The sequence below is a fragment of the Diaphorina citri genome, unplaced genomic scaffold (assembly GCF_000475195.1).
Source record: "Diaphorina citri unplaced genomic scaffold, Diaci psyllid genome assembly version 1.1 scaffold1550, whole genome shotgun sequence".
Classification (NCBI taxonomy): domain Eukaryota; kingdom Metazoa; phylum Arthropoda; class Insecta; order Hemiptera; family Psyllidae; genus Diaphorina; species Diaphorina citri.
The window spans coordinates 3,891-24,561 of NW_007378976.1; the positions used below are offsets into that span (position 1 = coordinate 3,891).

The window sequence follows — 20,671 nt, forward strand, 5'->3', positions numbered from 1 at the left end:
AAAAAAAAAAAAAACAGTTCAAGAACAAAGACAGTCTTTCAGACAAACATAGCAAAACCGTGGATTTAAAACTGAGATCTCTTTCCATACGTTCAATAAGTTCGATAAAAGTACAAGAAGCTTCGATGGTCATTTTAAAATTAAGTTGCCGATCCCAAGATCATTATTCATTGTTAGATAGGTAATGGAATTGTATTTATCAAGTGACAGATCAGATAGTTTCGTTAAGTTAGAAGAGCAAGGGTCAAATTGGGTAAGTGTACCAGTTATTGACCCTTGTAAAAACATGCTAGGTGATGGCCCTTCAGTGAGACCACCTCCATAAATCTGTATTGCGCAAACATTTTCAAGGTCCAAGGTCAACCAGATAGCATTCTTTTAAATCTTTCTTTTGATAACCTTGGATCTTGAAAATATTTGCACAGTACACACTTATGGGGGTGGACTCATTGGGGAGCCAATAACTAGTGGGTATGCTCTTTACATGGGCCAATCACTGGTGCACTTACACTTGGAGTAATCGAGACTATCCGTCTCGCTGGAGGACGTAAAACTGAGACAAAACCAGCCCTGTCAAGCCACAGACAATGACGGTACCTGAATGGGACTACGGTCAAGTCCGTCTCAGGAAGTAGGGTACAACGACATAATTATGTACCTGAATACCCCTCATTAGACCCCTGAGCGAGCTCTCTGGTCAAGATGGCAAATCTTGGTATCCTCTTAATGGGATAATATATGAACTCACAGCTTTCTCTGGAATAAACCCGAGTGTGTGGACTTTCTAGAGCTGCTGCAGAATAATTTTAGAGAAACTGAGGAAGTTGAAATCTACCAGTGAGGGTGCTTCTAGGTTCCATCAAGGCCCGGGGATAGCAGTTTGACTCCAAACACACTCCGAGGCTTAGGTGTAAGGGCGAATAGCCCTAAAGGATGGGTTAAGCTAATACGAATCTACGAATCGAGACTATCGTTTGTTTCCAATGCCGGATCTTACCACAGAGAAAGAAAACCCTCGACACTGTATTAACTCTCAGATCGGCCATAAGTGTATTTTACTGGAGGAGAGTTAAGCGGTGTTTTATTAATTGAACTTGATTTTGATTCCACCAAGGAGATTCCTCTTTGTGGGCGTAATAGCGCGCCCTGCATAGCTGAAGATATACAACTAGGTATGGACAGCATAGAAAATCAAATAAAATGCGAACAGGTAGTTGCGCATCTCTTGCTGACGTTTTGGTATTTATTGTTCTGGTACCTCTGGAGTCTTGCATCAGCAGTCATCACTGGATCGTTATACACTACTTCATTGGACAACCTGTAGTTTTAATGGCGGAATTACAGAGATTTTTCTACTGAGCGGCCTCTTGCAAATCAGCCGTAGGACGAACAAAATTAAATCGTTTGTCGAGATAAAGAAGTTCATTTAGAGGTACAATTGCCCGCCCGGGGGTAATCTTTCGTCCATCGATGAACCCTTTGAACTTGGGGGTTGTTTTTCTTAAATGAGGTTTTCGTTGAGTATATTCTTTTGTTGTTGTAAGCATAATCGGAGGCTTGCGAGAAGTGAAAGGGTACAAGGTGTCAGAAGGATGTATTACAAATAACTTGGATAGATTTTCCTTGATATCAAGATTTTCAAATTCACTTCGGTCTGTGGGTTGTGGTTGATACTCAGGAACAATAAAGATGCGTGGAGCTTTAGAGGTACCATTGATGGGAGTCCAAGTAAAAAATGCAAAAGGATTCCAATACTCATCCTTGGGAGTAGCATATGCAATAGTCTTCCAATGTCCATCCATTGGGGACTCTTGCGAGAGCCCTTCAGGGGTGGATCGCAAGAAATAACGATTATGATAATCAGAACCGTCAGAATTTACTGCAAAGTGATTTTCCTCATTATCATGATGTTGTTGGTTGGTTAGTTGTGGCTCAGCATCCATCGAGATGGGTGCAGGATTTAAGTGACCTCGGGTAGCATATGCAATATTCTTCAAATCTTCATTCTTTGGGGACTCTTGCGAAAAACCTTCGGGCGAATGTATGAAACCACTTGAAGGATGAACATAATCGTCTAAATTATTAGTTGGTGCTGATGAAAACAGACCCGAAGGCTTGCGAGGAGCGAAAGGCCATCCCGTCGTATGTCCCTCATCAGATGGGCGATAAGAGACACAATACTTCCCATTTAGGTGCTGGGTCAACTCGAGAACACCAGAAAGTAACTTGTTGAAATATTTGCAATCGAAATAGAAACAAGTGTGAATTTTTTGTCGACTCTCGGATTCAAGTTCTGCATTTCAAGCAAGCGCATGATGGTATGAAAATGGTCCGTGAAGGCTATATGAAAATACTGACATTGTACCGGATACCGCCACATCTTTCTTTAGCGACAAAGGATACCATCCATAGTTTTCTTTAGTGACAAAGGTTACCATCTGTAACTTTCGAAGGAGTTTTAAGGACCATCGAAAGTTACCATCTGTAACTTTCGAAGGAGGATTAAGGAGGTCGAAGGCATGGAATCTAGGGGAGCATATGCCATTGTCTTCCAATGTTCATCCTTCGAAGATTCTTGCGAAAGCCCTTCAGGGGTGGATCGTATGAAATAACGATGTTGATAAGCAGAATCCTCTGATTTTTTCGATGTTGCTGATGAAAACTGAACCGGAGTGGATGGCCCCAACCCGTCAGTAGGATGTACTACAAATAGCTTGGAGTGATTTTCCTCAATATCATGATGTTGTTGGTTCATGAGTTCTGGCGAATGCATGAAACCAATTGAATGATGAGCATAATCGTCTAAATTATTAGTTGGTGCTGATGAAAACAGACCCAAAGGCTTGCGAGGAGCGAAAGGCCGTAAGGCGTCCGAAAGATGTACTGCAAATAGCTCGGAGTGATTTTCTTCAACATCATGATGTTGTTTTTCCGTGGGTTGTGGCTCAGCCATTGAGATGGGTGGAATATCAGAGGGAACTCGGGTAGCATATGCCATAGTCTTCCAATGTTCATCCTTTGAAGAGTCTTGCGAAAGCCCTTCAGGCGTGGATCGCATGAAATAACGATGGTGATAAGCAGAATCTTCTGATTTTTTCGATTTTGCTGATGAAAACAAAATCGGAGGTTTGTGAGGAGTGGAAGGCCCCAAGCCGTCAGTAGGATGTATTGCGAATAGCTTGGAGTGATTTTCTTCAATATCATGATTTTGTTGGTTGGTGGGTTGTGGCTCAGCCATTGAGATGGGTGGAGGATTTAAGGGAACTCGAGTAGCATATGCCATCGTCTTCAAATGTTCATCCTTTGAAGACTCTTGCGAAAGCCCTTCAGGCGTGGATCGCATGAAATAACGATGTTGATAAGCAGAATCGTCGGAATTCACTGCACCCGTTGAGATTGGTGCAGGATTTAAGGAAGCTCCAGTAGCATATGCCATAGTCTTCCAATGCTCATTGTTTGGGGACTCTTGCAAAAGGCCTTCGGTGGCAGGCGAATGCTTGAAACCACTTGAAGGATGAGCGAAATCGTCTAAATTTTTGGTTGTTGCTGAAGAAAGCAGAACCGGAGATTTGGGAGGAGAAGAAGACCCCAAGCCGTCAGTAGGGTGTACTGCAAATAGCTTGGAGTAATTTTCTTCAATATTATGATGTTGTTGGTTGGTGGGTTGTGGCTCAGCCATAGAGATGGGTGAAGCATTTAAGGGTACCCGGGTAGCATATGCCATCGTCTTCCAATGTTCATCCTTTGAAGACTCTTGCGAAAGCCCTTTAGGAGTGGATCGTATGAAATAACGATGTTGATAAGCAGAATCGTCTGAGTTTTTAGTTAGTTTGGAGTGATTTTCCTCAATAGTATGATGTTGTTGGACAGAGGGTTGTGGTTCAGCACCCATTGAGATGGGTGGAGGATTTAAGGGAGCTCGAGTACTATATGCAATATTCTCCCAATAGTCATGCTTTGAGGATTCTTGCGAAAGCCCTTCAGGGGTGGATCGCATGAAATAACGATGTTGATATGCTTGATCATGATCTTGGTGGTTCGTGGGTAGTGGCTTCCGCCACAACCAGTAACAAATATGCTGTTGGTGTTTGGATCGTGGCTCAGCAGCCATAGAAATGGGTGAAAAATTTAAGGGAACAAGCGTAGCATATGCAACAGTCTTCCAATATTCATCCTTGGGAGACGACTCTTGTAAAAGCCCCCCGGTGATAGCTGATCTGATTGAACCACGCGAAAAACGCCCTAATTTCTTCTCATTAGGAGTGAGAGGCGATAAGGAGTTGTTGACATGTCCCCCCAAAATCTCGCTTGTTATTGTCGTTGTTTTTCTTCTTGTCGTTGATCTAATCACGAGATTCGGTAAGGAGTTGAGAGGGGTTAAGGAATTGTTGAAATGTCCTGCTAATACCTCGGTTTTTGTTGGTACTGTTGTTATTTTTCTTCTTGTTGATCCAGTCGTGCTAGGAGTAAGAGGGGGCAAGGAGTTATTGACATGTCCTGCCAATACCTCGGTTGTTGTTGGTATCGTTGTTGTTGATGGAGTCATGTAAGGAGTAAGATTCGGTAAGGAGTTGAGAGGGGGCAATGAGTTATTGACATGTCCTGCCAATACCTCGGTTGTTGTTGGTATCGTTGTTGTTGATGGAGTCATGTAAGGAGTAAGATTCGGTAAAGAGTTGAGAGGGGGCAATGAGTTGTTGACATGTCCTGCCAATACCTTGGTTGTTGTTGGTATCGTTGTTGTTGATGGAGTCATGTAAGGAGTAAGATTCGGTAAGGAGTTGAGAGGGGGCAATGAGTTGTTGACATGTCCTGCCAATACCTTGGTTGTTGTTGGTATCGTTGTTGTTGATGGAGTCATGTAAGGAGTAAGATTCGGTAAGGAGTTGAGAGGGGGCAATGAGTTGTTGACATGTCCTGCCATTACCTTGGTTGTTGTTGGTATCGTTGTTGTTGATGGAGTCATGTAAGGAGTAAGATTCGGTAAGGAGTTGAGAGGGGGCAATGAGTTGTTGACATGTCCTGCCAATACCTTGGTTGTTGTTGTTGGTATCGTTGTTGTTGATGGAGTCATGTAAGGAGTAAGATTCGGTAAGGAGTTGAGAGGGGGCAATGAGTTGTTGACATGTCCTGCCAATACCTTGGTTGTTGTTGTTGTTGGTATCGTTGTTGATGATGGAGTCATGTAAGGAGTAAGATTCGGTAAGGAGTTGAGAGGGGGCAATGAGTTGTTGATGATGTTGCTGATGAAAACAGAATCGGAGTGGAAGGCCCCAAGTCTTCAGTAGGATGTACTACGAATAGCTTGGAGTGATTTTCCTCAAATCATGTGAGGCGTGAAAGGTTGTAAGGAGTTGTTGAAAGGCTGGAAGGAACTGTTGAGAGGCCTTTTGCGCCGAGAATGCTTGCGCCTAGAATGCTTTCGGCGAGAATGCTTTCGGCGACGGCGGGGCCTCAAGGAGTTGTTAAAAGGCCGGAAGGAGTTGTTGTTAGGCAGGAAGAATTTGTCTAAAATCCAGACCTTTACTTCTTTGGGCTTCCTGGTCGTTGTTGTTGATGGAATCATGTGAGGCGTGAAAGGCCGGAAGGAGTTGTTTTTAGGCGGGAAGAATTTGTCTAAAATCCAGATCTTTAGTTCTTTGGCATTCTTGGATATCCTGGTGGTTGTTGGTATTGTTGATGGAGTCAAGCGACGAGTGAAAGGCTGCAAGGAGTTATTCAAATATATTGCGAATACCCTGGTTGTTGCTTGGATACCATCATGTTGAGAGAGGTATGGATGGAGACTCGTGGTACGCCAAGTGAAGTTGCGAACTTTATTGTTAACTCGGGAAACATATGCAAGAGCCTTCCAATCGTTATTTTTTAGGGAACTCTCAAGAGGCACTTCAGGGGTCGATCGTGTGAAATAACGCCATTCGAAACCATCATTGCCATCATTGTGTAAATCCTTCTTTTTCGTAACACTGGGGGTTGTAGGGTGGGTCGTAATAATTTGTTCTTTGTCTTGATTAATTTCTTTCTTCTCAATTGTGAGCGAACGATTCAAAAAGATTTCACGGAAATTAGCAGGAAGCACTGGGTTAGCAGGATACTCGTAGTCCTTAGTTTTCATCAGTGGATCTTTTCCTTTTGCTTCATGTCTAACCTTCTTCCCCCCTTTACTTATAGACAGCTGTTCCTTTACGGGGCGGTGGGTCATAATAAAATGCCCGAACTTGAATATATGATTATCAAATGTATCTTTCTTGACTGATTTCCTTCCATCCAAGGAGCCTCCACCCCCAAATGAGGGAAGAAGGGAGTAGATTGAATCCGAAACCCCCAGCCAAGTAAATGGTGAAGCCGACGTGGTGTCGAATATTATGTAACCACATAAACTCAACATGAACGCAGCTGAGAAGTTCATCTTGACCCCACTCTGAAAAATAAATGAATAAAAACAATACGTAAAGTAGTAAATGTAATACACATACAGGGTATTTAAATAAAAAGTTGCCACCCCTGAAATATCAAGAACCGTTTGGAATTAAGAAAAACGATTAAAAATAAAGAAATACGTGTAGGTAGGTACCGGTACCCATTAGCTTTTTATTTGGAAAGCATCATTAATGGAAGAAGATAAGTCCGACTTTTTTCAAAACGTCAAATAAATGACTTCCCCTTGGGATAACCCTAAAAAAATAATTTATTTGTCAAAATCGGTTTGTCACTTTCGATAACGTTCACCTCACCATTTTTACTTTCCTTATCCTATAATAGGAAGGAAAGTAATGTATTGGGGTCAAATTTTTGATGGTCAGTTTTTAGTGCTAAAACACGTTTTGATTTCCCAAGAGCCTAAATCCAAAGTTTCAGCCATCGATTGGGGTCAAATTTTTGATGGTCAGTTTTTAGTGCTAAAACACGTTTTGATTTCCCAAGAGCCTAAATCCAAAGTTTCAGCCATTGTTTGTCTGTCTGTCTGTCCGTCTGTCTGTAAGTAAAATATCTCAAGAACGGTAAGAGCTATAATAGAGACTTGAAATTTGGTATGTAGCTGTCACGTCTGTCTGTAAGTAAAATATCTCAAGAACGGTAAGAGCTATAATAGAGACTTGAAATTTGGTATGTAGCTGTCAAATGTGACAAGGATACCACACGAAAAGGTGTAAGATCGGTGCATTGCTTGGCGGTATTTTGTCCGCTTTTTGGCGGTTTTCGGTGTAATTCAATAATATCTCGGGAACAGGCTGAGCTAGAGACTTGAAATTTGGTATATAATCCCTAAATAAATGTGACAAGGATGTAATCTATATTAATAAAAGAGTAAACCCTGACTCATTCATTCATAATTAACGCACAGCCGAAACGGCTGGACCGATTTTGATGAAACTTCTAGAATAGCTTCCTTTTGATTTGAATAGGCCCACTCAGAACGGATTTTCCGAAACTCGCAGTGGTTTCCAAACTATGACCAAATAAGCGGGGCCCGTCCCTCCGGGAATTTTTTAGCCCGTAGTTTATTCGATCGTGATTAAAGAAAATCAGTACCTATGTACCTACCCGAAATGATGAAATGATGAAATGATGAAATGATGAAATGATGAAATGATGAAATGATGAATGATGAATGATGAATGATGAATGATGAATGATGATGATGATGATGATGATGATGATGATGATGATGATGATGATGATGATGATGATGATGATGATGATGATGATGATGAGTGATGATGCTGATGATGATTTTTGCTTTACATACGAGTATGTAGGTCCCACTAATGATTAATTTTCAAATACCCAAAAATAGAATGATGAATGATGAATGATGAATGATGAATGATGAATGATGAATGATGAATGATGAGTGATGAGTGATGAATGATGAATGATGAATGATGATGAATGATGATGATGATGATGATCAATGATGAATGATGAATGATGAATGATGATGCTGATGATGATTTTTGCTTTACATACGAGTATGTAGGTCCCACTAATGATTAATTTTCAAATACCCAAAAATTAAATTTAGAAACAATTCCTTTTTACCCCCATGAGAACATCAGGATTGAAAATCAAATTTCAGGATGAGGTGTGGTTTAGAGAAATATTGTTGGAAGTGATGAGATATATTAGGTACCTACCCAGTGCTTCTGTGTTGTCAGTGTTTTTCTGTTACACCCTGTATGTGGTCAGTGATCCTGAGGTGGAGATTCAGTGCTGCCGCGACATGTTTCAACCAACACAGTATATTTTTTTTATCATTTTAATAAGACCAAAATTACACTTGGTAAAACTTTAAATAACTATTAAGAAATAAAAAAACTCTTGACTTTAAGTTTTACAAATTTAAATTTGTAAAACTTTACAAATTTATTAATAATAAATTTTACAAATTTAAATTTAAATTTGTAAAACTTAAAGTCAAGAGTGTATTTAAATTTGTAAAACTTAAAGTCAAGAGTTTTTTTTTATTTCTTCATAGTATATTTTTACTTTCTTATCAATGGCGATATAATTTTTCCTCTTTCTTCAAAGGTTTGATAGGTGGAGGTGTAACTGCTGAGCCCTTATTGTTGCGACACAGACTAAGGAAGTCCACAGGATAAGAGAAAGTGTTGAGGCTAAACCCCGGGCGGGAATCGAACCCATGACCTTGCGCTTACAAGGCAGACTGCTGTCCGGTGCGGTGCAGGTAACTAGCGAATGTTGTATTGAGTTATTAAGACGGATAATGCAGCTTCCAATTAGCCACGGTTCGTCCGTTTGCTTGCCATACCGAAGCTCCTGAGTTCGATTCCCAGAGGTGACCAAATAGCTGCACTCGTATTTTGATTGCAAATATTTCAAGATTCCAACGTTTCTGGTGTTCTCGTGTTCAGTGGGAAGCATTGTGTCTCTGATGAGGGACGTGGGCATGCTACGACACAGATGAAGCTCCTGAGTTCGATTCCCAGAGGTGACCAAATAGCTGCACTCGTATTTTGATTGCAAATATTTTCAAGATTCCAACGTTTCTGGTGTTCTCGTGTTCAGTGGGAAGCATTGTGTCTCTGATGAGGGACGTGGGCATGCTACGACACAGAACACACTAGTCTAATGTAGCAGTTGTTTCATTGCTACCACAGAGTAAATTGGATGAGGAAGCTGCGTTGGATGTGTGGAATTTGAGATCCATTTTCAAGATATTTCGAGAAACTGGTACATACATATAAATTAAGGTAGAAATGTAGTTCAAAGTTTTTTCCCATGAAATTGTAGGTAATATAATTATGTTCATCACAGCCACACTGCCCTCACGTCACGTGAGTTCATGTGACGTGATACTAGTGTGTTTCTACCTTTAATGTACACAGAATTCAGAGTTGTGAAACGAGCTGTTGAATTATTCGGTGAATTGTTAAGTTGGGAAGCCAACTACAGATGCTATAAGTCACAATGGACGATTGAGTCAATAAAACAAATTTCCTATTATTTGTTAGGTTTATATTAGACATCCTAGACAGACGCCTATAAGATAGCAATGTAGTTCAAAGTTTTTTCCCATGAAATTGTAGGTAATATAATTATGTTCATCACAGCCACACTGCCCTCATGTCACGTGAGCTCAAGTGACGTGATAATAGTGTGTTTCTACCTTTAATGTACACAGAATTCAGAGTTGTGAAACGAGCTGTTGAATTATTCGGTGAATTTGTTAAGTTGGGAAGCCAACTACAGATGCTATAAGTCTATAACCATGCATCACAATGGACGATTGAGTCAATAAAACAAATTTCCTATTATTTGTTAGGTTTATATTAGACATCCTAGACAGACGCCTATAAGATAGGCGAAACTCGAGTCGGAGTAGAAAAACACAAATACCTAGTATCCAGTAACAATAGAAACGGTAAGAATAAACAAATTTCCTAGTCAAATTGAAGACGACTTTTAAAATATTTTAATTTTACAGTTTAATTTAAAAATATAATTTAATGTTGAAATAATTCTTGATTTGATTTTTCGATAACGACTGAAGTGTTATCTAAAACTTTCTCGCTTTGAGTTCATAGGTCCGAAGAACGGATTTTTCAAAACTCGCAGTGGTGCCCAAATTAGGGACGAAAACGAATAAAAGTATAATATGGTGACAAAATAGTATGGTCAGGTAAAACGGTACAGTACGGTACGTTACGGTCAAGTAAGGTATGGTACGATACGGCACGGTATGGTTAGGGTCAGTCAAGTACGGTCAGGCACAGTTAAGTACGGTACGATATGGTACGGTCAGGTACAGTCAAGTACGGTCAGATACGGTACGTTACGGTCAGGTCCTGTACTATATGGTACGATACGGTAGGTTCAGGTACGGTACGATACGACATAGTCAGGTACGGTGAGCTACAGTACGATGTGGTACGGAACAGTCAGATACGATTAGGTACAGTCAAGTATATAGTCAGGTGCGCTACGATACGGTAAGTTACGCTACGGTCACCTACGGCCATGCCTCTATGCATACGGCCATGCCTCAGCCACGCGCAAGCGGGCGGAGCCTGCTTGTACAAAACAAAACAAGGATGTTATGGTTAAGATAGGTGCTGCGGTTGGCGGTATTTAGACCGCTTTTTATCGGTTTTCAGCTATTTTGACTAAACGGTTAGAGATATTGTAAAAGTTACAATTAAGGAACACCCAAATAAGCATCATTCAAGGGGATAAGGAAAGTCGTGTGATGTTCACACTAGAATTTTCCAGGAAAGAGTGTCGAAAGCTTTAAAGCCGATTTCTCAAAATACAGTTTTCCAACTTACCCCCTTCTTCCATCAATGGTTTCAATTTTATTGTATGTGGTACAAGGTAAAAACTAAATCTAAATATACAGTCTGCTCATGAAGTCCCAGGAGGTACTCGAAATTTCGGACGGCCCCCCAGGGGCGGCCCCAGAGGGAACAACTTTAAAATATTAAATTAGAAACCCCTACTTTTGTGATACATCATATCATAAAGAACGTAGTACTTTGGTACAAGTTTGAGCTCGATCCGACAACCAGGGCCGGAGTTATGGCCCATTCAAATTTTAATTTTTCCATGTTCTCCCGCCAATAGAAGAAGAACCAAAAATGGGAAGTTCATATCGATTGGTGATTTGTGCATCAAATACCTAGGTCCCACTAATGAAATATTGAAATTCGGTCCCAAAAATGAAATTTTGAAACATCGATTTTCACCCCCGGAGGCCATCATGGCCGAAAGTCTAAATTTATGTTTGGGTTTGAATTTCAATAGGAACCATTAGTTAGACCTATTTGAAGCCCTAGTTGTCGAATCGAGCTCAAACTTATACCAAAGTACTACGTTGATATGATGTATCATAAGTAGGAGGTTTTTATTTAAGATTTAACAAATCTGCCCCTAGTTGTCGAATCGAGCTCAAACTTATACCAAAGTACTACGTTGATATGATGTATCATAAGTAGGAGGTTTTTATTTAAGATTTAAAAGTTGGTCTCTCTGGGGCCGCCCCTGGGGGGGCTTCCAAAATTTTGATTGCCTCCCAAAATTCTTTATCCTAATCAAGGGCTGCATGCAAAATTTCAGCTTCCCAGGGTGAACAATAAAAAAAATTAAAAGGGTGGCCTGGAACTTTATGTATTTTTGGGTCTGAATTTCAATATGAATCATAAGAAAAATTGAATAGGTCATAGCTCCGTCCCAGGTTGTCAAACTTGCACTAGAGACTAGAGTACCTACTACATTTCCCAAGGTCTTTGTTATGATTTATCACAAACAGGGGGTTCTCATTTAAGATTTCAAAGTTAGTCCCCCTTGGGTCACCCCTGAGGGCCCTCCAAAATTCTTTATCATAAATGCAAAATTTCGACTTCCCAGGGTAAACAGTAAAAAAAAAAAAAAGTTGAAAGGGTGGCCTAGGACTTTATGAACATCTTCTTTATTTTCCAGGACTAAATGGAACCCCTAATTTCTATTATTATTATTATTATTATTATTATTATTACTATTATGATGATGATTATTACTATTATTATTACTATTATTATTATTATTATGATTATGATTCTTTTCTTTAAAATTTAAACATGAAAGTTGGGGTACCTACGGTTTTATCTTTGATGATGATGATGATGATGATGATGTTGATGATGATGATGATGATGATGATGATGATGTTGATGATGATGATGATGATGATGATGATGATGTTGATGATGATGATGATGATGATGATGATGATGTTGATGATGATGATGATGATGATGATGATGATGTTGATGATGATGATGATGATGATGATGATGATGTTGATGATGATGATGATGATGATGATGATGATGTTGATGATGATGATGATGATGATGATGATGATGTTGATGATGATGATGATGATGATGATGATGATGTTGATGATGATGATGATGATGATGATGATGATGTTGATGATGATGATGATGATGATGATGATGATGTTGATGATGATGATGATGATGATGATGATGATGTTGATGATGATGATGATGATGATGATGATGATGTTGATGATGATGATGATGATGATGATGATGATGTTGATGATGATGATGATGATGATGATGATGATGTTGATGATGATGATGATGATGATGAAATGATGAAATGATGAATGATGAATGATGAATGATGAATGATGATGATGATGATGATGATGATGATGATGATGATGATGATGATGATGATGATGATGATGATGATGATGATGATGAGTGATGAATGATGAATGGTGAATGGTGAATGGTGAATGGTGAATGATGAATGATGAATGATGAAATGATGAAATGATGAAATGATGAAATGATGAAATGATGAAATGATGAAATGATGAAATGATGAAATGATGAAATGATGATCGTATTGTTTGTATTTGTACAGTTCGTCTAGTGTTCCTAGGTGGTCACTCATCCAGCTACGAACCACGCTCAACGTTTTTTAACTTCAGTGATATGTGAGGAGTAGGTATACAAATTTCATACAAAGTCGTAAAGCTCAAAATATTTTTCTTTCGATCAAAGCGAATACGAATGTTTAACGGAGAAAACTAAAAACATAAAAAAAAAAAAACAAAACAAAAAATGAAGCTAAAACTCTGCGGGAGGAACAAGATTTTCCTCGTGTTCTGAGTTCTCGCGTCTCTACTCCCTGTGTATTTCTTATGGGACATTTTGGCCTTCAGAAAAGGCCCATATCTCGGGAACGGTTTTTTTTTTTTTTTTTTTTTTTTTGGCTTTATCTTTCAAAATACCAGTTTTTGAGTATTTCGGGCAGAGCCAGGGTTGACCCCAGGTAGACCAACTTCATAATCTTCAAAGGAAACACCCTAATTTGACACATCATATTAATTAAACAGCATAAAAATTAAACTCTTTGGTACCCCTTCGACAACCAGGGCCGAACTTATGGCCTCTTTAATTTTTAATTTTTCCATGCTCTCCCGCCCTTAGGGGAAGCACCAAAAATGAGAAATTAATTTTGATCTGTGATTTTTTGATTTGGCTGAACACAATAAGAGACAGGAAGCTGAGATTCACAGGCCATGTGATGAGAGGGTCAAGCGGGAGTTTGATGCTGGATGTAATGGAAGGTGAAGTGGAAGGAAGAAGACCAGTGGGAAGACCGAGGAGAATGTGGTGGGATGATGTGCTGGAATGGCTCGAGATTAAATCAAAGGAAGAGGTCAAAACCCTAGCTCATGGAAGAATAGTGATGGTGATGATGATGATGATGATGATGATGATGATGATGATGATGATGATGATGATGATGATGATGATGATGATGATGATGATGAGTCAAAACCCTAGCTCATGGAAGAATGGTGATGGTGATGATGAATGATGAATGAGCTGAATGAGCTGAATGATGAATGATGAATGATGAATGATGAATGATGAATGATGAATGATGAATGATGAATGATGAATGATGAATGATGAATGATGAATGGAAGAATGGTGATGGTGATGATGAATGATGAATGATGAATGATGAATGATGAAATGATGAATGATGAATGATGAATGATGAATGATGAATGATGATGATGATGATGATGATGATGATGATGAAATGATGAATGTCAAATTGAAGACGACTTTTAAAATATTTTAATTTTACAGTTTAATTTAAAAATATAATTTAATGTTGAAATATTTACAACATAATTTTACAATGAATTTGAATGATGAAATTTTGAATGTTCTAAAATTCTAAAGTCTAAGGCTACAGTTACAGCACGTAGGGATCTTAATAATTAAAATTAGAGAATATATATACATACATATTATACATAGGTCAACCAAACGGGCTGCTCTTCCTACCAGCAACTAAAGAGAGCGGCGACTGATGATGATGAATGATGAATTGATGAATTGATGAATGATGAATGATGAATGATGAATGATGAATGATGAATGATGAATGATGAATGATGAATGATGAATGATAAATGATGAATGTCTAAGGCTACAGTTACAGCACGTAGGGATCTTAATAATTAAAATTAGAGAATATATATACATACATATTATACATAGGTATACCTATATACCTAGTTATAAGGTGTGTCCACATAAAATCGACCGGCCGTCGGTCTAAAGGTGGATACACCCTTACACTCGCATTTATGAACAATAATGATCGTTCTTAGATCAGTCTCAAGTCAAAATTGACCAATCAAATGCCTTGAGACTATGCTTAGCACGAACTTTATTTATGAACAAGAATGATCGTTCTTAGATCAGTCTCAAGTCAAAATTGACCAATCAAATGCCTTGAGACTATGCTTAGCACGAACTTAAGAGCCAGCATTTTGTTCATAAATATGGGTGTAAGTTTATATTATTAAAATTTTCAAGAGATTTGAATTTGCCAGGTTAATTTTTGGTGCGATAATTTGTTTAAAAACAGACACACTCACACGGACCAATGGCTGAAACTTTAGATTTAGGCTCTAGAGACTTCAAAACGTGTTTTGGCACTAAAAACTGACTTTTGCCAGGTTAATTTTTGGTGCGATAATTTGTTTACAAACAGACACACTCACACGGACCAATGGCTGAAACTTTAGATTTAGGCTCTAGAGACTTCAAAACGTGTTTTGGCACTAAAAACTGACCATCGAAAATTTGACCCGATTACATAACATTTCTTCCAATAGGATAAGGAAAGTAAAAATAGCCGTTAAGATTTGAATTTTGTAAACAAACCGCATCAAACGCGAAATTTGAAGGTTTTGATCGGGTGGGCTCAACGGTTAAAGCGATTGGATTTTACAATGAGTAAAAGAACGTGAAATGAATCACGTCACTCATGTAAACAATGAGTAAAAAGACGACACAATCAGGATCGGGTGGGCTCAGCGGTCAAAGCGATTGGATTTTACAATGAGTAAAAGAACGTGAAATGAATCACGTCACTCATGTAAACAATGAGTAAAAAGACGACACAATCAGACCAAATGCTTCAAACGTTTATAATGCCTCGGTATTAAAACGCACATCGTATCTAGATTAAATATCAGAAAATCAGATCATTTTTAGGTCAACAGGTATTGTCGATGTTTCAGCATTTTTAGGTCAACAAGTTTAGTATTGTGTTGTAAAACTTTCTTCCTAAGTATGAAAAATGTCTGCAAAATGTTTGCAAAAATGTCTACTTTGTGTATTCGTATTGTTTGTGTTGTAAAACTTTCTTCCTAAGTATGAAAAATGTCTGCAAAATGTTTGCAAAAATGTCTACTTTGTGTATTCGTATTGTTCCCGGGGATAAAAGTTTGGTTTGTAAAATCTCCGGGGATATAAGTTTGGTTTGTAAAATCTCCGGGGATATAAGTTTGATTTCTAAAATCTCCGGGGATATAAGTTTGGTTTCTAGAAGCTACGGTGATATGAGTTTGGTTTATTAAAGCTCCGGTGATATAAGTTTGGTTTCTAAAATCTCCGGGGATAAAAGTTTGATTTCTAAAATCTCCGGGGATATAAGTTTGGTTTATTAAAGCTCCGGGGAAATGAGTTTGGTTTATTAAAGCTCCGGGGAAATGAGTTTGGTTTCTAGAAGCTCCGGTGAAATGAGTTTGGTTTATTAAAGTTCCGGGGAAATGAGTTTGGTTTATTAAAGTTCCGGGGAAATGAGTTTGGTTTATTAAAGCTCCGGGGAAATGAGTTTGGTTTCTAGAAGCTGCGGTGATATGAGTTTGCTCCGGTGAAGTGAGTTTGGTTTATTAAAGTTCCGGGGAAATGAGTTTGGTTTCTAAAATCTCCTGGGATATAAGTTTGGTTTCTAAAATCTCCGGTGATATAAGTTTGGTTTCTAAAATCTCCGGTGATATAAGTTTGGTTTATTAAAGCTCCGGTGATATAAGTTTGGTTTCTAAAATCTCCGGGGATAAAAGTTTGATTTCTAAAATCTCCGGGGATATAAGTTTGGTTTTTAAAATCTCCGGTGATATAAGTTTGGTTTATTAAAGCTCCGGGGAAATGAGTTTGGTTTATTAAAGCTCCGGGGAAATAGTTTGGTTTCTAAAATCTCCGGTGATATAAGTTTGGTTTATTAAAGTTCCGGGGATATAAGTTTGGTTTCTAAAATCTCCGGTGATATAAGTTTGGTTTATTAAAGCTCCGGGGAAATGAGTTTGGTTTATTAAAGCTCCGGGGAAATGAGTTTGGTTATTTCTTCCAAGATTGTCTCATTTCTTTTTCTCTCTATCCAACTCGTCCTGGTCATTCTTCTCCACATCCACATCTCCATCGCTTCCAGCCTTTCTCGTTCATACTTTCCAATTGCCCAAGTCTCACAGCCATACAATAGAATGCTCCAGATATAGGTTTTTATGAATTTCTTCCTTGATGTTATGCTCAGATTTTTGTTCGTCAGCAGGGTTCTTCCAAGATTGTCTCATTTCTCTTTCTCTCTATCCAACTCGTCCTGGTCATTCTTCTCCACATCCACATCTCCATCGCTTCAAGCCTTTCTCGTTCATACTTTCCAATTGCCCAAGTTTCACAGCCATACAATAGAATGCTCCAGATATAGGTTTTTATGAATTTCTTCCTTGATGTTATGCTCAGATTTTTGTTCGTCAGCAGGGTTTTCTTCTTTTCAAAAGCTTGTTTAGATTGAGCAATTCTTCTTCTGATTTCTTTGGTGCTTTTGTTTACGGTTATTAAACTTCCTAGATAACAAAATTCGTTTACTTGGTGTATAGGTTCGCAGGATATTCTTATGTTAGCAGTTATATTGTGATCTAATCTATTTAGGTACAACCATAGCTTTTGTTTTCTTGGCATTGATTTTAAGTTTTTACTTGGTCAGAGATTGGTTTAGAAAGTTCAGCATATGGTTGGTGTCTTGTTCTGATTCTGCTAAAAGCACTATATCATAAGCGAAACGGATAGAGTGTATCTTTTGACCATTTATTGTAACATCATTTGTATTTATTTTCATTTCATTTATGGCTGTTTCAATTAACAAATTGAACAAGTATGCTGTATCTTTTGACCATTTATTGTAACATCATTTGTATTTATTTTCATTTCATTTATGGCTGTTTCAATTAACAAATTGAACAAGTATGAGGAGAGCGGGCAGCCTTGTCTGACTCCTTGTTTGATTTTCGCTTTTTTTTTGAGTCCATTTACATCTATTATCGTTAACTGAGCTTTGTACAAATTGAGGATAAATCTACGGTCTTTCCAGTCCACTCCTAAGTCTCTTAGGGTTTTGAATAAGAGTCTCCAATCCACCTTATCAAAAGCTTATTCAAGGTCTATGAAAGCTATGTATGTTGTTATATCTACCTCTATTCTTCTTTCTATAATATGTCTCAAAGCTAGAATTGTTTCTCTTGTTTCTCTTCCACTCCTGAATCCAAATTGATCTTCATCTAGTTTTTCTTCGATTCATATAATATGTCTCAAAGCTAGAATTGTTTCTCTTGTTTCTCTTCCACTCCTGAATCCAAATTGATCTTCATCTAGTTTTTCTTCGATTCTTTCTCTTGTTTCTCTTCCACTCCTGAATCCAAATTGATCTTCATCTACTTTTTCTTCGATTTCGGTTTTCAATCTGTTCCTGGTTATATTCAGGAGTATTTTTTGATGCATGAGGTAGTATAGCAATGGTTCTGTAATTTGCGCATTTGGTGGCATTTCCTTTCTTTGGTAGGGTTATTGTTTTACTCTTTATAAAGTCATCGGCCAGCCTAGTTAGCTTAGTTGGTAGTGCGTCTGCCTTGTAAGCGCTAGGCCGCGGGTTCGATTTCCGCCCGGGGCGGATTTTATCCGATTTGTCAGAGGAGGGAATTGTAAGGGTCATGTTACCTGGTGGTTGTCCAGTCGAAGTTATTGATAATGTCATTTTAGCTAGAATTGCTTCTCTTGTTTCTCTTCCACTCCTGAATCCAAATTGATCTTCATCTAGTTTTTCTTCGATTTCGGTTTTCAATCTGTTCCTGGTTATATTCAGGAGTATTTTTGATGCATGAGGTAGTATAGCAATGGTTCTGTAATTTGCGCATTCGGTGGCATTTCCTTTCTTTGGTAGGGTTATTGTTTTACTCTTTATAAAGTCATCAGCCAGCCTAGTTAGCTTAGTTGGTAGTGCGTCTGCCTTGTAAGCGCTAGGCCGCGGGTTCGATTCCCGCCCGGGGCGGATTTTATCCTGATGGGATAATGTTCGTTCTCGGAACGGCTGGCTTTTTCCTATCCTGTCTTCCTTCTCTCTTCGATTTCGGGACGATAAGACCATAGCAGTTACAGTTCCCTCTGTCAAACCTCTTTAAAAAAAAAATAATAATAATAATAATAATAATAAAGTCATCAGGTAACGTTCCATGCTCATAACAATCGGTAATGATTTTGAAAAGTAATCCTTCTGTCTTTCCGTCTAGATTTTTCAATATTTCCCCAGGGATGTCAACAATTATTGTTGCTTTTTTGATGTTAAACTCCTTGATTGCTTGGGTAAATTCGTTTTTAGTGATTGCTGGTCCTTTTGAGTTCAAATCTACGACTTCTTCGTTCTCGATGTATTAATTTTCTTCCGTAATTCCTTCTCCGCTGTAAAGTTCCTCCATGTATTCCTTCCATCTCTCAGCTACCTTCTCATTGTCAAAAAGTACGTTCCCTTCCTTATCCCTTACGATGTTACTCTTGGTCTTTGGGTTATATTGCAATTTCTTTACTTTGGCATACACTCCATTGCTGTTTCTAATCATCATAGCTTCAATTTCAGCACTATTTTCATCCATCCATTTTTCTTTTGCTTCTCTGCATTTTGCTGTCACACTACTGTTTGTATCTTTCGACGTCTTTGTTCCTCCAGTAGTTTCTTTCTTTGATGATTTGTCAGAGGAGGGAATTGTAAGGGTCATGTTACGTGGTGGTTGTCCAGTCGAAGTTATTGATAATGTCATTTTTTCCGTTTTGGTCAGGTTAAGTTGTGTACCATTTCTGTATACGTCAGTCAAGTCTCGATTAGCTAAGTCAAATGTCGCTCTAGAAGCTGCGGTGATATGAGTTTGGTTTACTAAAGCTCCGGGGAAATGAGTTTGGTTTATCAAAGCTCCGGGGAAATGATTTTGGTTTTTTAAAGCTCCGGGGAAATGAGTTTGGTTTATTAAAGCTCTGGGGATATAAGTTTGGTTACTAAAAGCTCCGGTGAAATAAGTTTGGTCATCAGGCATGTCAGAGTTTCAGTCTTGTAATTGTTTAGTTTAACCATTTGTCGTCTGTACCTATGACCTAAACCATGTCGGTACCAACCAACCAAACGGGCTGCTCTTCCTACCAGCAACTAAAGAGAGCGGCGACTGATGATGATGAATTGATGAATAGATGAATTGATGAATTGATGAATGATGAATGATGAATGATGAATGATGAATGATGAATGATGAATGATGAATGATGAATGATGAATGATGTCGGTACCATACTACCATATCTAGTATTAGGTTACCAAGTTCAGTCTACGGATTCATACGCTTTACTTAAGTCTAAAAATGCTGAAATTTTCATTATTTTTGGCCAAGGTTTTCATGCAAATAAGATGCTAATTCTATTAGGGCATCTTCAGTTAATAGAACCGATATGATATGTTGTTTTATTAGGAAGTTGTGTGTCTCCGTCATCCGGAGGGAACTCACAATCAAATCGTTTATCATGAGCAAGAATTTCATTAAGAGGTATAATCTCTCGCCGGGGGGTTAACACTATTCCTTGAAGGGGCTTTACGAAAGGGGGTATTGTTTTTCTGAGATGACGATACCTGGCAGGAGTAGATCTCACGAAAGGTCCCCAAGCGTCAGGATAAGTGGATGAAAAGAGACCTGGAGTTGTGCGAGGAGTGAAAGGCCTCACAGTGTTCGTGGGAAGTACTACGTATAGCCTGGCAGTGGATGATTCATCGAAAGGCGGAGAGGTGGTACTGTTAGTGTTAAAAATATAGATAAATGATTGGGTAGTTCGAGTGGCATATGCAACATTCTTCCACCATTCAGTCCTCGGCGGCGACGACAACGACGACGGCGACGACGACGCCGACGACGACGACGAATTAGCTTCAAGAACAGATGATCGCGTGAAATATCGCGCTTGATAATAATCCGGACTCTTCTTCGGCTTTTTCGTCTTCACGCTAGTAG

At 38.7% G+C, this 20,671-nt stretch overlaps 2 protein-coding genes across 2 annotated transcripts; both read right to left on the bottom strand.

The window, feature by feature from the left end:
- Positions 1–1,601: 1,601 nt before the first annotated feature.
- Positions 1,602–5,229, bottom strand: LOC103516344 (mucin-5AC-like; the record flags this gene model as incomplete). The annotated part of the gene is made up of 3 exons (XM_017447013.2): positions 4,598–5,229; positions 2,480–4,492; positions 1,602–2,150 (listed from the first exon to the last, which is right to left on the bottom strand). Coding segments are annotated over exons 1-3 (3,150 nt in total), but the record flags the coding sequence as incomplete, so codon positions are not given.
- A 91-nt stretch (positions 5,230–5,320) lies between these two features.
- LOC103516346 lies at positions 5,321–20,423 on the bottom strand. The gene is made up of 2 exons (XM_008481308.3): positions 20,296–20,423; positions 5,321–6,421 (listed from the first exon to the last, which is right to left on the bottom strand). Exon 2 carries the CDS (start codon positions 6,407–6,409, stop codon positions 5,321–5,323), a length of 1,089 nt encoding a protein of 362 aa, XP_008479530.1. The 5' UTR covers positions 6,410–6,421; positions 20,296–20,423.
- Positions 20,424–20,671: the final 248 nt, after the last annotated feature.